Source organism: Cyrtonyx montezumae, unplaced genomic scaffold (assembly GCF_038088225.1).
Source record: "Cyrtonyx montezumae isolate F1298 unplaced genomic scaffold, pur_monq_1.0 scaffold_18, whole genome shotgun sequence".
Lineage (NCBI taxonomy): Eukaryota > Metazoa > Chordata > Aves > Galliformes > Odontophoridae > Cyrtonyx > Cyrtonyx montezumae.
Window position 1 is genome coordinate 16,890,384 of NW_027071914.1, and position 22,251 is coordinate 16,912,634.

At 51.8% G+C, this 22,251-nt stretch overlaps 1 protein-coding gene across 1 annotated transcript in view; it reads left to right on the top strand.

Annotated features, from left to right (window-relative positions):
* The window catches only part of KCTD16 (potassium channel tetramerization domain containing 16), a 32,704-nt gene extending 11,774 nt beyond the window's left edge, over positions 1-20,930 (top strand). Inside the window, exon 2 of the mRNA XM_065735015.1 lies at positions 20,479-20,930. Coding sequence (XP_065591087.1) covers positions 20,479-20,930 — 452 coding nt within the window. The remainder of the gene's footprint in view (positions 1-20,478) is intronic.
* The last annotated feature ends 1,321 nt before the right edge of the window (positions 20,931-22,251 follow it).

Consider the following 22,251-nt stretch of genomic DNA (forward strand, 5'->3'; position numbering starts at 1 on the left):
CAACCAGTGTAATTTTCCTGTGCTATTGTTGCCAGAATGGGGAGGATCAGCAGCAGAGTTGGGCCACCACACGTCCCCCATCCGCCTGCCTTCCCCCCAGGGGCAGAAATATCAGAGCTGTGTCACTGCTTCTGAGTGAGGGGATGAAAGAGCTCTGTGCTGATAATGCCTTGCACTTTGTGCACGTTCAGGAGCCCCCCTCTCCCCTGCACATCCATCCCAGCCCAGAGCAGGAGCTCCAGGGTCAGGGCAGAGCTGCATGGAGCAGCCTGGGAGAGCTGGTGGCCGAGGCTCTGGAAAGCTGTGTGTCCTGGCTTTGGATATATGTGAAATATTAGCTGGAATGCATTTACTCAGTTGTGGTGACAACTTCAGTTACATACTGTAATTTTTGTTCGCAGCGTTACAGAGCCACGGCTATAGAACAGATTAAGTGTTGTTTAAGAAAATGATCAGAGGTTTTGTTTGCAATCATGCTGTAACTCTTCCCTAAATACGGGAAGCGTTCTAAATTGGTTTGTATTGATAATGGCATGGTAATGCCTTTTCTTGCTTGTACAGACTGTCGTTGTTTTAATGTGCTTATTCCCAAGGGATGAAGTAACTGAGGAGAACAGATTAAGTTAAACCTTAAAGAATGTTTTCTTTGGGAAAAATCACATTTCCTTTAAAACTGCTTTGCGTAAGGTCGCTGGGATCTGATCGTTTGCACTTCCAATTGTTCATGTCAGCAGTGCTCATTGCTGGAGCACGGCATCAGCCCTGGGCTGTGAATCCCACAGCTCTACATTCACCAGCACATGAATACAGGATGGTGCAGGCAGTGTGGATGCAGGCACTGTGCGTGTAGGCAGGGCAGTGCAGGGGTTGTGCAGGCAGGGTTGGTGCTCCCTTCCCCTCCCTTCCCTTCTGCCTCCTCCCTTCCCCTGCAGGGATCTGGGGATGCCTCTGTGCTACCCCCAGGGCTGTGAAGAAGCAGCCTTCAGGCTACAGACCTTTATAGACACTGCATTTCTAATCCAAAGCCTTTTCCTTTACTCCTATCTGAAAAAGCAAACTGGGAGACACTTGTGTGCTCGTCAAAGGGTTCCTCCATGGTTCTGCCCGTCATCACAGCTCCATCATGTCCTGTGCTAACTCAGTGTGTGGTGACACAGGCACTTCTGAAAGACACATCTGCTTTGAAAAACCCACCTCGACACAGCTTGCCAGGAGCTGTTTGGAGGTACATGGCTCACAGCCGTGCTGAGCAGCTTTGTGCACGTCCACCTGCATATGGCTCACACAGAACTGCTCCCTCCTATGGGTCAGGGACTTGCCCACATGTCCCCAGGCAGCCACTTGTTCTTAAAAACATCCCCAGTCCTCCAAACCCATCACAGCCGTGTCTCCAGACAGGTGGATGAGGATTCACATCAGCTAACGTGAACTACTCAGACAAATGACAAGAGTTAGCAATGCCCATGCATAGACAGTACTGTGTTTATGTCTGTTGCAGTGAAGAATACGACAGGATCTTAAGAAACAAAGCTTAATCTGATCAAAAGCTGCTTTAATTGTTCATTTTTATTGATGCTCTGTTCTCAGGTGAACAAACAGCTGGCTGGGGAAGCAGAAGGCAGCTGCATTTAGGGTCACTGATGGCTTTGCTCCCTGGAAGCAGTGGGTGACCCTACAGAGAGCAAACGAACGAACACCCTTACTTACCTACAGGTTATGTGTTGGGTTATTTAAGCTCCAAAATATTTGGTTGCTTCTCACAAGATGTGCTGCCTCCTTGCATATATCCCCACCTAGCTAATTTAAGGCGTTTTAACTTCTAAACTACCTGCAGGTTTGCAATGCTGCGGGTTGCAAGCTCTGCTGGGAAACCATGCTTGTTTGCAAGTGGCATATAGATGCATACGTGCCCAGGTCAGGAGTGCTCAGATTTTTAGCACAGCTCAGGCTGTGAGAACGCAGCAGTGGTGGTGGCCCTGAGGAATCTGGATGGGCCCTGAGCTCAGAGGGAGCTCACGCTGGTGGCAGCGGTGCCCGTGTGTGCCCACATCCCCCGGGGACAGTCCCAGCTGCGCAGGTCTGCGTGAAGCGATGCGAACTGATGGCAGTGCTGTCAGGCAGCACTGTGCCTTCTAAAAATAGTGCCCTGCTTTCCTCAAGTCATTCATTTTTGATGAATGCCTCAGCTTTGTGTTTGTTTGGCAGCAGTACGAGGATGCTGTGCTCACGGGCGTTGTCGGAGCTGCAGGTATCTCAGGAGGGCAGCTTCCAGTCACACCATGCTCCTCGAGGCCCTCCACCTCTTGCTCATTATGGGTTTGCTCTCAGCTCTTTATTGTGGTGGCTCAGTTTCTGTTTGGTGCTGCTGTGGTTTGCAGAGGTCTGGGCCACCTATTGGCGTGGGGTTGGAGCTGTGGTTGGACTCCGGGTTTCTTCAGAGCTTTAAGTGTTTGTAAGTGTGTTTTGGGGGTGATCTACTTCACGTGTTCTCATAACCTAGAAACACGCCTAAAAAGAGCTAGTTTGAATCCTGTGATGGGCTTTCTGTTCTTCTGCCTGTTGCTAGTTATGAGCCTAGTTTCTTCTACTGAATGCAGCTGCTATGGCCTTGGTAGCAATAGAAACTTAACTTTCTTTAGATGTAATCTGTAGCCACATACAGAGTGTAAGAAAATCCAAGCCACAGAAGCTATTGCAAGTAGAAGGAAAAACTTGTTTGCACACCAGGGGCTCATTCCTATGTAACAGTGTGTATGAGACCAAGCTGGGAGTCAGAAGTGCAGAGTCTTCCCCTGACTTCTGATGCCGTGCTGCTCGTGATGATCAATGTGATTGAAATGGCCACTGGGGCCATGAACCCCTGTGCTGCCCCCCAGCCCCTGGGCAGCCGTGGGTCACAGTCCCCTCGGGGAGCTTTGGGGCTGCAGAGCTGATGGGGCAAGGAGGTGCAATGCGTTGTGCTGGGCTCAGCATCCCCCCTGCAGCAGCCCACCTCTCCCCTGGGAGCACGGTGTTCAGTGAGGAGTGCTCAAGCAGAGCCCAGCAAATCTGGGCTATCTCCAAAAATGGTTTTGTTTGACTTTTACTTTGCAAACCAGCAGCTCTTACGCCCCTCAAATAGAAGCGTTGCTCAGATAACACAATTCACATGAAAAGATTTCTTGAAATTCTTTAAGTGCACATTAAAATGCAAATCGCTCTTCTTATTAAAGATTTCTGGAAGTTCTCTGACAACACATTTAAATGCAAATCACTGAAACGTAGACTCCATATTAAAATCCAAACAAGTGTGTGATCCAGGGGCTGAAATTAAAATGGGACTCCACTGCACATCTCTGCAAAGCCAGGGCCACCCCAGCAGCACGCAGAGGAGCTTTGGATGGAGCAGTTCAGTGTTCTTGGAGCAGGGAGGGATTGGGTGCATCCCCGATAACGTGCAGCACCCCTGTCCCTGCAAGGACCCATCTGGTACAGACATGTGGTGTGGGTTTGTAGCAGAGCACGGCAGAGCCTGGATGGAGCCTCTGGTGGGGACCCCGTGGGCATTGGGACCTCCCTCTGCGTGCCTGGTTTGGGCCCTGAGGTCATCCACAAACCCCATGGGGAGCAGGGGCACAGCACCCGATCCTGCCCACGGATACCCCTGGGGTACAGCCAGGAGTAAGAGGCAGCAGAACACATGAAGTCACTGAATAAGAAATGGGCTGCATGTGGATTTCTGAATTTTCCCCCAAATTATGCAGTGTAAGGTTAAAACTCCGTCCTCAGCCAAACTGATGGTAATGATTTGATGGGGTTTGATGGGAGCGCTCTGAGACCAGCTCTAAAAGCTGCTGGTGCTATGGGATGAGCTCAGCTGCACGTGTCTGAGCTGGTTTGACTTTAAAGCATGATGATCCATTAGGAACAACAGGCTTTAATTGTCTTTAAAACTGAATGAGGTCTTTTTTCTCTTGCTCCGCTGCACTCATTCAGTTCCTGCAGGAAGATGTGAGGGGACAAAAGGTGCTTTTCCACCACCTCCACCACCCCGAGTTTGTCACCGCTTCCCAGGGCTGTGCTGGGGTGCTGCAGCAGGGCAGGGTGGCAGGCGCAGGCCATGGGGCAGAGCTGGGTTGGTGCACAAAGATGTGGAATCATCACCAGTGTCATTCAGGTCTGGGCAGGCAGAAGGGAGAAGGTCCCTGCAGCCCACTCCCACCTCACGCTGCCACGTGTGTACGTTAATAGCTGATGTGTAGTGCACTTGGAAACGCCTCCCTGCTCGGTCCCCCCCAAAAGGGGATCCTCTTCTCTCCTGCTGAATACCCCACAAACAGTGGTTCACCAACTTAGGGGAAAAGCTCTGCTTCTCTCTGCATTTTTTCTGTAATTTAATGCTCTAATCAGGGCTTTTAAACTCAGCTCTATCAGTCAAATGCTTCTTGATGACGAGGAGCAAAACCAAGCTGTGTAGCTGCTGAATGGATCATCAGCGAATTGCAATTTTAAGGGAAAAAAAGTGTTTTTTCATCTCCAAACTATGGTTATTAAAAGCCAGAAAGGCGATGTTGGACAGAGGGTCTTACCAGGAAAATTGAATCCCTCACTGGAGATGGACCTGGTCGCTCTCCTTTCCTCCACACAGTTTGTGTGGCATGGAAATAATGTCACACCCCAGTAATTGTGAGTGATGCACGAAGGCCGTGCTGCCACCAGTGTCCTTCAGGAGCTGAAAAAGGAGGAGAAGCTTTGCAGCTCCTGTATTCTTGTGCTGCTCATCTCTGCCTTTACTGGAAATCCTTTTGTGTTGGGGAAAACTGCAAATCATACTGTGAATTGTGGCAGAAAAGGAGCTGTGTGTGCCAGTGTGTGGGTGCCTCGGGGAAAGGGAAACCAGTGTCCAAAGAGAGCCCTCCTCCTGCTGCCATGCTGCTCCACGGCCCTTATGTGACACCGAGCTCTGTGCTTCCCAACGGCACAAATCCCCCGTTTGTGCTCTTCATTATGAGCTTACAGAGCCTGGAAAATCGTGGAAGCAGCATTCCCTCGACTAACACGTGTGAGCTGCAGCACACAGCGCAGATCGTGGTGGAAAATGACATTATTTTTGAGCCGTTTATCCACGGATTTCGTTGCTAAGTTGGTGCTTTCTCATTCAGAAGAAAGAGATGTAGCAGTGCCTGCCCTGCTGGGTGCCCGTGTCTGTGTCACAGACACATGCTCTGCACCGACTCCGTTGCTTAACCTTGCTCTCTCCCTGCTGAGATCCATGTGTTCTGTCCCTGCACTGAGGGACCTCCAGCACGTGGCTGAGAGCCTTCACTGCACTGAGCCAGAAACGTTCCTGCCTAAAATTCACTTTTTTTTTTCCCCTTTGTAAAAGAAAACAAACCGAATCATTAATCTTTTTTGCAATTCTCGCTTTCCTTTCCTTCTCCTTCCCCTCTCCTTGGCCATGCAGTGCAGTGTGTGATCTCCTCCTTTGCTTGCCGATGTCTTTTTTCATTCTGTGTCAGTTTCTTTGCTGCATGAAGAACATCCCCTGCTTTGGGTGCTGGCTTCTGAATGCTAAAGATGCAAAAGCTTCACTTTCCTTTTACTTGCACTGGTTAAATAGGAAAGATCCCCACACACACACACAATTTTTAACGAGTCCCCAGTGAGTTGCCTTAAAGCCTACCATTCTGTTTGTTGCTTCCTATGAGTAACGACAGGCAGAATCAGCAGGTAGCTTGGCTGGTGTCACCCAAGGCAGAGCTGCTGCAGGCTGGCAGGATGTTCCCAGGGCTCACCCAGGCTGCTGAGATTGTTTCCCATGCAGATTCACACTTGCAGGTGCCAAAACCAGAGGGTGCCCCCGCCCGGGGTGTCCCACATAGCCAGAGGGGTGCGTCCTGCAGTTCTGGGGGGGGAAATTTGCTTACATGGAGCTGCTCATACAGACACCGTGTTGGTGATAGCGGTGAAGTGCATGGTGGTGCAATGAGAGAAGGTGGAGCTGCTCCACATCCCCAGAGGGCTGAGCTCCCTGGGACGGAGCAGGGCAGTCTTCTTAGGAAGGGAAAGTTCTGGAGCTGGAAGCTGTGCTGTGAGTCATCAGCACCGGTCATGTGTTAAAGAGGTGTTGGTGGATGAAGGGACAAATGAAAGGCAAAGACAAAGCAGGTCATGCTCTGAGAGCTGCACAGAGCATTAGTGGAGGTGGCATCTCCACATGCCTCTTGTTAACGCGCTGCCTCCTGCCCATGGGCATCACCTGAAGCTCTGCATGGGCACACACACACACACGCCCCATATCCAGGTCACTTGCTGAGCACCCTGAGAACATGCTGGTGGGCAGCTCCACGTGCTTGGTGGCTATAGGGACCCCTCGCTCTCTTGCATTGCCCCCCAGTGCCGGGCGCAGTGCATTCCTGCTGGGCTCAGTGTGGTGGAGGTGACCGTGTCCCCTGATAGCAGCCGGGGAGCTGCCTTCCATTTATTGCTGCTCTGATTTGCATTTATAGCCCTAGCAAGTGTTCAGGACAAATGGATCTAAAAAAGCAATCGATGCCAGTAAGCTGTTATTCTAGAAAGGCCACGGGCATCGCAGTAGACCTTCAGCTTAAAAAGCTTTTGAGGACCTCAGCAGACTTGTGATAAGGTCTCAAATTGCATCCTTATTTTCTGCACTCACGCTGTTCAGCCCTTCAGCTCTGTCCTTCACTCGTGTTATCCAATGCCTTCAACCCCTGACCACAATCAAGGACGGGGAATGGGCTGCCAGGTCGGCACTGACAGTGCTTGTGCAGAGCAGCATTGGTGCTCAGTGGTGGGGGGCAACCAGCACACGGCAGTGGATGGACTGGGGGCTGCAAGGTCCCTTCCAACCCAAAGCATCCTATGGTTCTTTGATTATCATTTATTTTCATTCATTGACCCTGTTCTACTTGATATCGTGTGCTAATTACTCTGGTTCTGCGTGTTGATAATTGCTTCATATTACGATAACAGTTTAAAGATCACAAATGATAAACAGCACCTCATCTTAAGAGCATTACTAACTTGCTCTGCAGCCCACCAAAGAGTTTAAACTCAGTTTAAAGCTCCCATCGCCCGCGTGGAGATAATGTTATGGCTGTGATGAATGTAATAAAATCCTCATCTCCATCCCCCTTCAGATTTCACGGTGAATGCCTAATTATTCTTTCCCACAACTAGATTCATTCTGATTTTGCTAACTGAAACAAAAAGCCAATTTATTACTCTGTTTGGAGCAGCCTGGCCTCGTTCATGGGAGTCACTGCTCAGGTGAGCTGACAGGTGACGGCCTCATGTTGCAGCAGTGGAGGTTCAGGTTGGATGCTGGGAACAATTTCTTCTCCAAAGAGCGGTCAGCACCAGCACAGCTGCCCCAGGAGTGGGGCATCACCATCCTGAAGGTGCTCCAGAGCCGTGGGGATGTGGCAGTGCGGGATGTGGGCAGTGGGCACGGTGGGCTGGGCTGGGGCTGGGGGTCTGAGGGGTCTCCTCCAACCTTCGTGGTTCTGTGGTTCTGATTCTGATGGGGAAGTGTGGGAGTTCGGGGAGCTGCTTTGGGCTCACCCTGAGCTGGTGATGTGCTCACACTCTTTTAATTTCAAGCCAAGAGCAGCATCTCAGCTTCTGAAGAATGCAAGCTGGAAATACTTGATGTTTTCTCTTCTCAATTGCCCAAGGTTGCAAAGACTAAAAATGTATTGTTATTGACTGTGTAACACCATGGGAGCATGCTTGGCACTGTGTTCTCTAACAAACAGGAAACTATTAAAAAAGAAGCTCTTAATAATTGTGATTTAATTAACCTGGATGTGTCTGTTAAGCAGACCTTAAATGTTCTACTCAGGGCATACTCTATCCTGCTATATTTTCGTCAGAAGTTTCTTGTTGTATTTATACACTCTCCCTTGGGGATTTTATGAATTTCAGTTCCCATAATTAAGTCATGATGAGGCGTAGCTTTCATTTCTATAAAATACTGAAACCTGAGGGGCACGTGAGGGCCGTGAGTGCACTGACACCTCTGCCTGGGCTCTGCTGCTCTAAATGAACCCTGTCTGCTGGGGAAGGCAGACGCGGCGCAGCACTCAGCGTTTGTCCTCATAAGTCACATTGCCAGAGTTTGTAATTCAGGCTGGTAAAACAGACGTGACACCTGGTGTGGTAGGACTCACAGGGCCTTAACATGCAGGGGGGTTTGTTAGGTGTGACTAACAGTGGGTGCTGGTCTCCCCCAGCGATGCTCCCTGCATCCTGCAAGCAGTCAGAGACCGAAGGAGAACACTTCGCCTTTTTGACTTTGGTTTTGTTAAGGCTGTATCAGGTCTGGTTGGTATTACAGAAGGGGAAGAATTCAGAGAACAGTTTCAGCTTATTGGTTTAAAAATAAATGAATAAGGCAACATCTGATGTGAGCAGAAATCTCTGCAACTAATGCAGAAAGGTCTTCTGCTATTTAAACAGGAAATGCATTTTTGTTTAAATAAAGGAGAGAACAGACTATTTATTACTGTTCAGAAATCCGGATGGCATTAGCAGCTGTGTAAATTAGTTTAACTTAATTGACTTCAGCAGAAATAAACCAGTTCATCTCTGCCGAGAGCTTGGTTACATGGGACTTAATTGATTTTTGAGCTGATATTTTTATTAGTAGAAATGTTTAGGGTTCAGACAGTACCCATCAACACAACAGCCTTTCAAGGCAAATGCACTTACCGTATCTGTATTAATGAAGGCAGGCAGATAAAAGCCCAGCTATGACACTGCAGGCAGCCCTCAGACAGATGTGAGGGCTGTGGTCATGTTTCCAGCCAGGGTTGTGCTTCATCTGGACTGAGGAGAGTGGTTATGGGATGGACCTCACAGCTCCAGGAGACCACGTTGATGTGGAGCATGAGCACTGGTGGCTGAGAAGGCTGGTGGTACCTCAGGGTGCACCACGAGGAGCATGGCAACTGGACAAGGGAGGGTCTCCTCCCCTCTGCTCTGCCATGGGGAGGCCACATCTGCAGCACTGAGCCCAGTGCAGGGCTCATACCTGCAGGCAGATGGGAACTGCAGAGATGGAGGGGCCTGGAGCAGCTCCTGATGGGGACAGGCTGAGAGCCCAGAGCTGTTTGCCTGAGGGAGAGAAAGCTGAGAGGAGATCTGATCAGTGTGCACAAACATCTTAAGGGAGGGGATCAACAGGATGGGGCCAGGCTCTTGGTGGTGCCCAGCAAGGACAAGGGAGGGCACAAACTGGAACCCAGGGAATCCCATCTGAACGTGGGGAAGAGCTTCTGTGCAGCGAGGGTGGCACAGCCCTGGCATAAGCTGCAGGAGGGGTGAGGAGTCTCCTCCACAGAGATTCAAGCCCACCTGAACACTTTCCAGTGCAACCTGCTGCAGGGATCTGCTGCAGGGGGCTTCTCCTTCAGCCCGGGGCCGTGCAGTGGGTTTCTGCCTCTGGGAGCTGTGAGCTGACCCCCAGGCAGGGCTGCTGGGCATCCCTCACCCCCATTGGGACCTGCTGCAGTCAGTATGAGTCAGGGCTGGGAAGGGGGAGGAAGGAAGAGAAAAACAAAGGGAGAGGGTGTATCGCATGGTGCTCATTGACTGTACTTAGTCTTAAACTGTAAATTCGGTGGCATGTGTAGAACGCCGTCTCTGGCAGCACTACGGCGTTCTTTGAGTAACTGCATTGTGTACTTCAGTGCTTCTTTGATAAGATGTAATTTGTGGGCGGTGATAGGGACTTGGTAATCCCAGCACCTCGGGGCACCTGTACAGGGGAGGGCTGTGCTGATGGAGAGCTGTGGGCTGACCCTGGGGGAGAAACCCGTGTGTCATGGGGGAAGTATTATGTGCAGCTTAATTGGGGTGACCCTTGCAATTAACACCTGGTACTCTAAAACAGCCAGAAATGTAGGAGCATGTGAATAGCTCTACCCTTTGAAAAGTGTGTACTGAAAGCCTACAGCCAAAGGCAGGGGGTTCTGTGCAGGGTGGAGGAGGAGCAGGGGGTGCTCAGTGCCCATGCAAATGTGGCCATGGCTGTGGCCCCACAGCCGTGGGTACTGTTAATCCAGGGCATGGGACAGTGATGGGGATGGACCAGGACAGCTCCAGGTGCAGCAGTGCTCCACACTTCCAGCAATGATGGAGTTCTGGAGTTGAGAGCAGTGGAGGTGGTGCAGGACAGAGGCAAGGCAGTGTTCATGGGGGGTAACTCATTACCAACATGGTAACCCCAACAGGGCTTGTTACGTTTCCTCCCAGTCCGCCCTTTGCAGGTGGGCAGCCCAAGATCTCTGCAGCTTTGGCTTTTCCCTCGTGTCTGGGATCTTGGTGGCACCATGCAGGAGTGACAGAGCCATGCACACACAGGTGGATGTGGGGTGCTGTGTTCCCTTTTATCATTACTGTATTAAAGGCTGCTACTTTAGAAACAAACACGTCGTGCCGTAATTTGGTTGAGAGCCAAGAACAGCATCTGCATTTGCATTCTGTGAATTAGAAAGCAATCTGTTGCTGGAGGGAAGCTTCTTGTTCACTGGAGCTCAGTGTACTCCTGAGATATTTCATGAAATAGTGCCTGCAGCTTTTCTTCCCCCCGTGCCTCAGACAGCGGAGGCCGCTGGGCACTCTGACAGGAGCAGCCCCAAGCTGCTGCTGCTGCTCGGCCCATCTCGCTCTGCAGAAACATCTGTCCTGAGATGCACTGGGGAAAACCAGGTTTTGTATGAAGCATTTATTGGTACAGCAACTGAAAATGAAGTAGTTCTGAATGTGAGATGTTTGCAGTGAAATCTGTAAATACAGCCCGGCCCTGGGGCTCAGCCTTCCTCCACAGCAGCGGTGCTGCAGCTTCTGAGCACCTCTGTGCCCCCCCTGGACCCACTGCCACCGCTCTGTGTCCTCCCTGTGCTGGGGCCCCAGGCCCGGACACGGCATATATTCTCTGTAAAATGCAAATAGGTGTCTGAAGCCATAAATAGTGCTGTTGTAGTGGGTTTTGTGATCTGTGCTGGGTAATGCTTTCCCCTGAAACCTGCGAACAGCCAATATTTATAACTTGCACGAATTGAAAAGGAATTTTTTCTCCATTTCAGATGAAACTTTGAAAGAGCAGTGTGGAACAAAGCCCGGGGTTCTGCATCCCTGCGGAGACCACACTCAGCCCAGGAGCAGTGGGTGCAGTGCCTTTGGGTCCCGGATGGGCTCCGGGTGCTTGGGGTCCCATCCCCGTGCTGGGCTTGCTGCACTGTAAGGAGCAGCTCCTGCTTTCAGGGCTTTTTCCATCGGCAGCCCTGGAGGTTTTGTTTAGTTCATCTGCTCTCCTTGCAAACTGTGGCAGTGAGTTTAGCTGAATCCTTGTCACGTTGCTTGAGCTAAAATTGAGATGCAAATGCATAGCAGTTCTTCCCACTTTTTATTTTTTTTTCAGATGTAGAGAGCAGGCATCGGGGAAGATAAATCGCTGTAGTTCCCTTCAAGCACATGCTGCTGAGAGACAAACACTAAAACATCAAAATAACACTTTTTCTCCCCCTCCGCTCTTTTTAAAGCAAGGATATAATTATTGCACACGGATCTCACAAGAGCACAGATCAAAGCAATTAAGTAATGGCTCTCAGCACTGTGGAGCGTGGCAGCACCCGGCACTGCCGGGGTCGGGCTGTGGCACTGCACTGCTCTGCACCACGGGGACCTGTGGGCACTGCCTCTGCCATCAGCATCTGCCACAGCCCCGGGCTGCCTGCTCCCTCAGCACCATGTCTTGGTGAATCTTGGGTGGCTGAGGTATGCGTGTGGGGCTCCTGCTTTCCTGCCTGACAGATCCCAAATCCAAGCCGAGGACTATTAGGTCAGAATTTGGTAGCAGGTCAATTCTGTTGGTGGAGCAAGGAGCAGAGAGGAGGCTGTAAGTCTTCCCAGAGGGAGGGGTCACAAAAAATCACTGCAGAGCTGAAAGCATTTCACACTGCCCACGGGAATGTTCCCCTATTTCAAACATACCGCTCCCCTCTTGCCCCACTCCTCAGCGCATTACCCCCTGCGAGGGGACTCAGCACCAGCCTGTTTCTGCTTATGGGGAGGCCCTGCTGCTGCTCTGCACTGCTGTGCGGAGCACTCGGTGCAGTTCTCCTCCACGCGGGTGAGACCAGAGAGCAGGGCATGGCCGGAGCCCTGGCAGGGCAGAGCTGGGTGGGAGCGGGGCAGCCTGCTGCAGGAGGGCTGGGAAGGGTGGATCTCTCCGTGCATGGCCTCAATCCAAAGTATTGCTGTGGAAAACTGTCATCCCTGGATGGTGCTCTTTGGCACTGGTGTTCTGACCCAAGCTACAGCAGGGAAGCTCTGTGGTACGGATGTAATTTGGTTGCATGAAATAGCAGCTTTAAAACCAAAGTTTTTCTGAAATGAACAAGAATATTAATTAAAATGTGTAATTGTAGAGATCCTTAGAAAGTAGTGATGTGTCATTGTTGCTCTGATTCTTCTTAATCAAGAAAAGAGCCATTGAAACAACACAGTAACCACAGAGGTGAGGACTGTAGAGTACGTATGACTCTCGAGGATCCGAATGTCATTCTCTGTCACTCCTTACACACAACAGCTGTTTGTGTCTTTCAGAACATGCCTGAAATAGGAAAAGCGCGAATCCTTCCAAAGTCTGAGCGATGCGGAAGGGGCACAATTTGTGTGCTGTGATTGCATGGAGGCTTAGGAGGGGATTTGAGCTCCTATCTGGGCACCTGCAAAGCTTGAATTCCTGCCATCGCTGCTGGTTGGCTGGAATAAAACACGCCTGCCAGAGAGCTTGGCTGCACACAGCTTCACCTTAGCTATTTTCAGCTATCCTCTGTCTGGTTTAATCACAAATCTCTTCAATGGTGCTGGAAATTGTTCTTCAGCAGTGTGCCCATAACACCACCCTTATAAAAAACGTTTTGGTCACATCCAATCTAAATCTCCCGTTATAGTTTTAAACCATTTTCTCTCGTCCTATCACACAGACCCCACTGAAGAGTCTGTCCCCTTCCTCCTCACAGCACCTTTAGGTACTGAAAGGCCCCCTCAGCTCTCCCTGGAGCCTTCTCCTCTCCGCCTGCACAGCCCCAGCTCTCATCCTGTCCTACAGCAGAGGTGTTCCATCCCTGGAAAGTTTCTGTGGCCCTGCTCTGGACACAGTCCTACAGGTCCATGTCCCTCCTGTGCTGAGAACTCCACATCTGGATGCAGTGCTCCAGGTGATGCCTCCCAGCGCAGAGCAGAAGGGCAGACCCCCTCCCTTACGGCTGTGTAGGGCTCTGAAGTTAAATTGCAGTTTCATCAGTTTCATCAGTTGCGTGGTAAATCGCTTAGCAGAATTTCCCAGGGGGTTTAAAATCAAGTTTGTATTTTCTTACCAGCACACTGCCCTCATTGCTGTGATGGGGGGAGCTCAGGGACCACTCACACTTCCCCAAATCCCAGTTTCCCACGCCAGCGCTCCCAGAGCTGCTGTGGGCTGTTGCTGCAGGTTGCTCCTGATTTTGATGTCTGAGCAATGCAGGCTCAGGCTGGGAATGCTCCCCAGGTGCTTTGCTCCAACCCCTGGTCGGACCTCCAGCTGTCTCCCAAGCAGTCTTTGGGGTGGTATTAGCAGCAATATTCAACCTGGAAGAAAACTTGCTCCAGGTGAACACCCCAGTGCCGCCAGCAGGCTCATAATGAAGAAATAAAATGGAACAAACTAAATGCTGCCGTGAGCCCCGCGGTGCCGTGGGGTGCGGGGAGCAGTTCTGCTGGGTTCCCTGTGCTGGGGACAGCTCTGGGTATGGGGCTGCCAGGGAGGGTGTGGTGCTTGTGTGGGGTGGGGGGAGCAGAGCTTCCCCTGCTGGGTGACAGCAGCACCCAGCATGGCGTGGAGGTGGAGGAGTGGGCTCCAAAGAGATGGGCGCGTTCCCAGAGCCGCGTTTGACTCTTACTGTAAACATCCTGAAATGGGGATTTCAGAAAACATACGTTAGACCAATAACCATATCATAAATATGGATTTGTACTACAGTGGACGAATATATCTGCTGAAGTATTTTTTTAAACAAATAAATTCACGGCTTAAATTGTTCAATGATTAATATTTGAGCAGTTGCAATGTATGCAGAGTTACCTTAATGTGTTTGTAGGTCAAAACCCCGTAACACATCGTTTGTGCACTGTTTTTTACCGCTGTTAAATATTAAGGGGCTGTCGGTCATGTGCACCGGGGCCCCATCAATCACTTTGACGCTATAAAGGGGCCTTGAAGCAGAAGTAAATTACTTTGGTGCTTATTTTATGGCTCTTGGATGCAGTGAGAAAGCTGTGAGAAGGCAGAGCGTGTGTGTGAGCTCCTGGCTGGCAGCACTCCGTTCCTTCTGCTGCCTTCCCGTGCCTGCACACAGCCAGCCGTGTCCTGGGCTGCAGCAAAAGACGTGGGAGGTGGAACTAGATGATCTTTGAGGTCCCTTCCAACCCAATCCATTCTGTGACCCTTTGAGTCTCTGAGCAGAGCCTGGAGGCACAGTGCTGCTGCAGAGCCAAGGCCAGGCCATCCCTGCTGCACTGCCAGACGATGCTGTGGTTTTTTCCAGACTCAGCCTGTCTCACAATGAGCCCTGCTGGCTTCTGGGCAGCTGAGAAGCACAGTGATGCCTTCAGAAGCAGTGTGCGTGCACACCGTGCATATGACTGCTGAGTCACAGCCTGACCCACTGCCTGAGCACCTGCAGAAAGGACCGGTCAGCCCTGGGAGCACAGGTGAAGGCAGTTCACCTGTGTGACCAAAAGGGGTGGAGCCTCCACCCCTCTTAGACCTCATTTAAGGGCTGAGTGCCCCTGAGGAAGGTTGTCTTGTTGGGGATCCCTCCTTTGTGGGAGATTTCCTGTGAGCCGCAATGCTGGGGGATGGGTGAGCATTCCATTTTCTTCTTTCTTTGTAGCACCTTTCATTGCATCGGTCCTGTTGTCATTGCACGGCTGAGCTGCTGTGCTCCCCTGAGGCCCCTTCAGTCAGTAGCACTGCTCGCATTATTTCTACAGGGGTAGGATCAGACTATGATGGAAATGAGAGCTCCGTGTCCAACGTTTCCTGTAGGTCAGAGGACACTTAGTCCCATTTTCTGTGTTTGATGCTTTCCCTGTTATAGCTTGTAGTGAAATCCTTCTGATGTTATTATTTTGAATACATTTGTAATGCTCTGAGATTTCTTGTAAGAGCATTTTTCATCTGCAGAGGTGCTGGGCTTATAATTGCTGAGATTTTCTACTTTCTTATGAAGAAGTTATATGGGATCTAATAATGCAGATATCAGCAGGCTGTCTGTGAATGACACTAGAAACCCTATAGAGTTCAATAGGCTCCACTAAACAATCCCTAAAGAGCTTTTTCATCCTCTGCTAGAAACACATGGAAGAAAATTTCTAATAATCTGGCTTTTTCTGCAGAAAAAGAAAAAAAATAACCCCATTGTCTCCTACAAATGCAGAGCGGGGGCTGTGTATGGAAGCGGGGTTCTGCTGTGCCATGGGGCACGGTGACCTGCTCAGCACTGTGCTGCCCTGAGGAGTGCCCGTGATGGTGTGCTGGGTGTGTGCCTGCATCAGCCTGGTGCTGCTGCTGGGAATGCTGCGAGCAAAGTGCTGCGCTGCTCTGGGCTGTGTCTGGAGGGTCTCCCCCTGCATACACTCATTTAATGCAAAAGTGCTTTGCTCTAGATGCTAAAATGGATAAACCACGCCATTCATTTCCTAAAGTTCAATTCTCCACTTATAGGATAGTAAATAAACCAAGCTAACCCACAGCAAGATTAAACTGCGAGATACGGGGTTTAAGGTAAAACCCACTGTGGCTGGGAACGCTTCTCTCACATAAACCACATTTATCTCTACAGAGCAGAAGGCTGTTTTATGAGGTTCAGACGGGGGAAAAAAATAAAAGCTTCCAGAGAGAGTGTCTTAAGTAGCTCATAAAATCTGAGCGTGTGCCCCTCTGGACAGGGTGCTCCCATCCTCCTGAAGTGCACTATCAGCTCTGGGTGCTGAGGGCTCTGCTCCCCAACTCGTTCAGTGCAGTTCTCAGAGCTGAGTTGCAGGTAATTAATGAGCAGCGGTCCTGCCAGGATGCCTCCTGATTGCCACGTGGCCCTGGTGTTGCTGGGGCTGAGTTGGGGGGCCGTGGGGCCATGGCAGCTGCTGGTTATCAGTGGCTGCTGTGCCAGGGCCATGCAGTGCTCTGAGGATGCCATTTATGCAAAATGAGGCTCGGTTCAGTGCTGCTGGAAATGCAGTGCAACAGCGAAGAACGTGAGTTATGTATTAGCACCTGCTGAGCTGTACCACGTGGAGCTGTCTGTGATGCTGAGCACTCCACGGGTGGGAGCGCCCTGCAGACCCTGCTGGCAGCTCTGCAGTCAGCTTCCTCTTGCTGCACTGATTTCTGGTGACCAGAAAAGCAATTTGGGGACACATCCTTGCTGCCAAGATACACGGCCTTGCAAAGAATGCTGCGGGCTTTGTTTTGTCTTTGCATTCGGATGTTCCAGTGCCTAGAGGCAGCCTGTAAGCAAGTGAGAGCACCATTCTTCACACATGTACATAGCAATGGGGGGGGGGGGGGGGGTGGAAATGGCTTTGAACTAGAAGAAGGGAGATTTAGTCAGATGCTAGAAGGAAATTCTTTATTCAGAAGGTGGTGAGGCCCTGGCACTGTTGCCTGGATTTGGAGGTGCCTGAGGTCATGGATGGGACCCAGTGCAGCCTGAGCTGGGAGGGGGCAGCCAGCCCAGGGCAGAGGGGGACTGGGAGGGCTGTAAGGCTCCTTTCAACCTGACCATTTCATGATCCTATGATATGATTCTATGATTCCAGTGGTTCATAGCACACGGCTGAGCACACCCCTGGCCCAGAGCCGTGCCACTCCTGCTGTGTCCTTCCGGGACCTGGTGGTTGCTGGGCCCTGTCCAAGTGGAGCCATTGCCAACATGTCATCCAAGTATAGGTTTATTTTGTTGGGTTTTTTTTCTGTCTGCAAAAGCAAAACCACTTCTAATTTCTCTTTAGAATCTGTAATGTGTCTTTGAATAACCCTTTCCCAGACTGTAATAAAAAACAGGCTCCCCTTCCACTCCTGCCTTTAGCACCGTGCCGCCGTTACCGTTGGGTGTCCTTGGAGATGCTGGTGCCATCTGGGAACACAAATTGGAGGCAAATGTATTTGTTCAGCAACATCAGCACGATTGGCTGTTGCTGCCCAGGCTCCTCTGCTTCTGCTCTGAGTTCCCTGCACCGATGGCTCCTGCAGGAGGTGGAGGGGGCCACACAGATTATTCCACATTACGTTCAGAGTAATGACGACTCTTAAAATAGCTCTCAATTAGCAATTGATTGCAATTAATTGGAACAACATAGATTGATATGATGCCTTTGTGTCTCCAGAGGATTTATCTGTTATGAGTCCTAATTTTTAGGCATTCAGAGACTGTGGCTCCTGTGTTATCTTAACCATCTGTGGGCAGCTCGCAGTGTGAGCTTTCCAGAAGCAGGGCGCCCGCGTGCTTCGTCTTTGCTAATTAAACAGGTTTTAGAAGGGGCTCGGGTTCAAATGTAAACTGTGAAGGGCAGAACGAAGTAAACCTGGGAGTGGGTTTCCAGCTGTGTGTGTGCAAGTGTGCGTGCTGATGTGTGTGTGTGCTTTGCACGGCTCGGTGCCGGCTGCTGCCGCAGCGTGGCCGCGGTGCCCTGCGGCTCTGAACGTTTGCATTATGCACTGGGGAGTCTGGAGCAATGCTCATGTGGGAAATCCGAAAATTAGGGCACTGAGGGCGATGCTCTTTCTGATTAGTTAGCCTAGATTGGCTTTACCTCCATTTTAATTAATGGGTGATTTAACTCCTTTCTTAATAGATATCAGGAGCACACTGGATTCAATCCACGATCCAGCTGCACTGCGTTGCTGGGTGCTGACCCCGGGCTCTGTGTCCTCCTGGGGCTCTGCCTCTGTGCCCCGGGGCACAGCAGCCCCTGCTCCTGTATTCCACTGTCACTTTCAAGCATAAATCTAAAGCAACAAGATTGTATTAAGATGTTAAAACAGCAGTAACAAAGATACGGGGCAGGGCTGGGCGTGATGAGATGTAGTGGCAGCTGCTGACTCCCCATGTGCCCAACTTAAGCTGGAGATGTCTGAGTGGGGGCAGGAAGAGTGAATGCTATTGGTAGAAGGAAACTTTTGCATCATTCTTTCATTTCTCTGTGATTTCCTTGGAGGAAGATAAATGCCACAGTCCTAATGGCCAGATTTTGTTTCCAATTGCAGCATTTGGAAAGGAAAGGGACTGCATTTTGAGCACAGAGTGTTTTAGGTTCAGGTTGAATATTGGGGCAGTTTCTCCTCCAAAAGAGCGGTCAGCACCGGCACAGCTCCCAGGGATGGGGGTCACCATCCTGGAGGCAGTCCTGAATGTGGGGATGTGGCACTGGGGGTGGGTTTGGCTGCGGATCTGAGGGGTTTGTTCCAACCAGAATGGTTCTGCGATCATGGAGCACTGATAAGTGGCAGCATGCTGGCAGGTTGATGTGTGTACTGGCAGGGGCAGCATCCTCCTGCACATGGTTGGTCCCCACGCAGGCACCTCAGCAAACACTGCTGCTTTTACACCTGATCAGAAAACGTGCACAGTAAAAGCACATTAAAGTAGAACTTTAAAGCCATTAAAATGGATCGGGAAGGAGCTAGGGGTCTGTGGAGAGCAGCTCAGAGCTCTGTGCTGAGTCAGGCAGTGAGCAGGTTGTGGAGGAGAGGGGACAGCTCGGACGGTGCTGCCTGCACAAGATGAGCACATTCAGAGTCCTTGATCCGGAATGCACATTAACCTGCTGCACACCCGTCCTGCTGCCAGCGCTGCTCCTGGAGCCAATGCTGCATGGCATTTGTCGTTGTCCCTGAGCTTTACCTTGGTAATTTTATTTGGACAGCAGTATTTTCTGCTGATAGATCTGGCTAGATTACCGACTCAGAATGTATTTATTAAAGCACCAATTAGACCTCGGTCTCTCATCAATCACAACGCCTTTAATTCATGCATGGATTCAAAACCCATTTGAGGTGCTGTGCCTGTGTGGACAAGTGATTTACATCATACTGTCTCTGGGCCACCATCACCTGCCTGTGGGCCTGGGCTGCCCGGGCACATTTTACATAACGTGTGGTGGCTTTCAGCACCTCAGCCCCAGGGCTGGGAGGGCAGGAGAGGGACATGGGGCACCAGGCTGCCCCACTGCCACCCACTGAAGTTCTGCTTTGGGAAGTGGCGTGGTGGGGGTGGGCTGGTGGCTGAGCTTGCTGATCTTCATAATTTGTAGCAGCTTCATTCTGAAATATCACAACGTTGTGAGATGTATAGAGCTGAAACTAAGAAGAAAATTGACTGTACGTAATGTGGTGTTAAAACTAATAAGATAGATGTCAAAATGAAAGGAGCTGGTGAAGAGCTGAGTGCTTTCCCAGTGCGAATGTCACTGAAGTCACCATCTGGTTTTGGAAGGCCGTGGCTCCAGGAGCAGTGCCAATGGACCCACCCAGGGGGTGCCCAGCTGGGGCCACGTGTGTTCACACTGTGCTGCTGTGGGCTCATTTGGGACTGCTGGCACTCACATGCGAATAGCTGATGCTCTGGTGGGCTGCTGCAAATAGTTTTTCTCAGAGCCCGTCCAGGTGGGCAGCAGATGCCCCATGTGCGCTGCAGGGCGGTGTTAGGCACACAGCAGTGTTCCTGTGAAGCTCTGCTCCTGGAGCAGCTGTCTGTGCTGGGGGATGGGGGCAGGAGGAGCAGCGTGGGGCCACATCCCCACACTCAGGTTGCAGAATGCCAGTGCTGTGTCTGCCATGGGCTGTGCAGTGCTGGAGTTGGGCTCTGGGCACTATTTCTAACAACCAAAGTCACCCAAAACCCCACAGATTTTCATTGCTTGCGGTCTCTTGGCCTCGTGCTCATCCATACCGTGAGTGCTCCCTGCCCGTGGGGTTACTGCATGCCACAGCTCAGGTTTCCCATTCCCAGCTTGCGGTGTTTGCTCTAAGAGGGAGAGGAGAAGCATGCGGCAGGAGCTTGTGTCAGTTACACATCAGAGGCTTTGCTGCTGCTTCAGAACCTTCTAATGATAATTATAGCTAAGGCAGTAGGAGAGAAACGTTCTGAGATCAGGGAGAGAGGCAGCAGAGCCAGGCTGGGATTAACGAGCCCCTTTTATCCCAGCATCACTGAGCAGGCAGGCGGTAATTACCGAAGTGTGCAGTCACATCAGTGCAGGGTGCACACCTCTGCCAGGACAGCGGCTGCTGGGGGCCCAGCGTGCCCCGCACGGCAGCGGGCGGCCGTGGGAACGGCGGCACCAGTGCTCCCAAGGATTGTGCTGCAGGGGAAGCGTGGGCTCAGGGAGCTGCGTGCAGGCTGTAACCGCGCTCTCTCCCTCCAGGTGAGCCGTCCCGCTGGGCCTCGTCCCACTGCGACTGCTGCTGCAAGGACGGCAAAGGCGAGAAGGAGGGTGAGAGCGGCACGTCCTGCAACGAGCTGTCGACGTCCAGCTGTGACAGCCAGTCGGAGGGCAGCTCCCCGCAGGAGACCGTCATCTGCGGCCCCGTCACGCGGCAGCCCAACATCCAGACCCTGGACCGCCCGGCCAAGAAGGGCCCCGTGCTGCTGCTGCAGCACTCCGAGAGCCGGCGCAAGAGCGACCTGCTGCGGACGCTCACCTCGGGCTCCCGCGAGTCCACCGCCGGCAAGAAGAAGGCGGTGAAGGAGAAGCTGTCCATCGAGGAGGAGCTGGAGAAGTGCATCCAGGATTTCCTCAAGATCAAAATCCCAGACAGGTTTCCAGAAAGGAAGCATCCCTGGCAGTCGGAACTGCTGCGGAAGTACCACCTATAGGTGGGACGGTACCCACTGCGGGCGGAAATAATTCCCGATAGTAATTATGTGTTAGGTCACAAAAAGAAACCCAACCCATCTCTATAGTACTGCCTAATTTGCCTATCTCACCTTAACATTTATAGTCGTAGGGTAACGATATTTTTCCAGTTGTGGAAGCACAATGACAAATGTTTTTCTTTGTCAACTCTGAGTCTTACACGAGCAGAGTACCTTAAGGGCACACGGGGCTCTGCTGTGCTCTGTGCCGGGACGGCGTTGCCTTCAGCACCTGGCTGTGGCTGTGCACGTATATATATGTGTGTATATACATCTCCGTGTATATATCTCAGTATATATTGCTGGCTGATTGTCTGGCTCCCTCCTGATCACTGCACTTTCTCAGGAAGAGCACTGTTAGCAGCTGTGGATGCTCGGCTCTTTGCAGACTCTGAGGGCCGCAGCAGACCCTCCCCCACCCCCCTCCCCCTCTTTCCCTTTCCTGAAGCACCGCACCGTGAATGCGTTTCCCTGCAGATGGGGTCGGGGCTCTGTCGAGGTGCTCCCCGCGGTTCTGGTGCTCTCCCCGCTGTGCCCTCAGCCCGTGCTGGTGGCAGGGCAGGCACAGCAGGCTCCCACCACGTGCGGCAGCAGATGCTGGGGATGATCGGCCGGGTGAGATGTGCTGGACGCTGTGGCTGGCAGGGGACGGCTCTGTGGGTCGGCAGCAGTGCTGTGCCGGCTGTGTGTGTTCCAGAGCTGGAAATGAACCGCACGGAGCATCCCTGGGTGCGGGCGGCACTGCTGCCAGTGCGGGAACGAGCCCCGGGCTGCTCAGAGGAGCTGCTCGTTGTCAGCGCAGGAGGAGCGGCCGTGCGGGTATAGGGCTGGCTGGGACGGGCAGCTTGGCTCAGACTTACTTAGCATCTCCCGGGCTCCAGAGCTCCTGAATTGGAGACCGCTGTGGGAGATGATGTCAGAGAGCACAGGTTATCTCTGCTGATCCTCGGCCGGTTTCAGTGGGGGGTTCCTCTGTGCCCGCGGGGCTCTGTTCCCACCTCGGGGAGCAGGGAGGATCGTAAGGGCTGCGTGAGCAGAGCGGGTGTCAGCAGGAGGGTGTTGCTGGGGGTGCACATGGACCTATGTGGACCAAATAATATTTTCCCTTCTATTTTTCCCCTCTATGCAGCACAGAGATGCTTCAGAGCATGCTGGTGGACGGGCTGTGGGGTGTCAGCTCTAACCTGGCAGTCGGTCTGTTCCCTTATTTGCAAAGCTGTGGGCAGCGCCGGGCTGCCCGGTGCTGGCAGTGACCCCCCCGTGCCCCCCAGCCCAGGAGGGA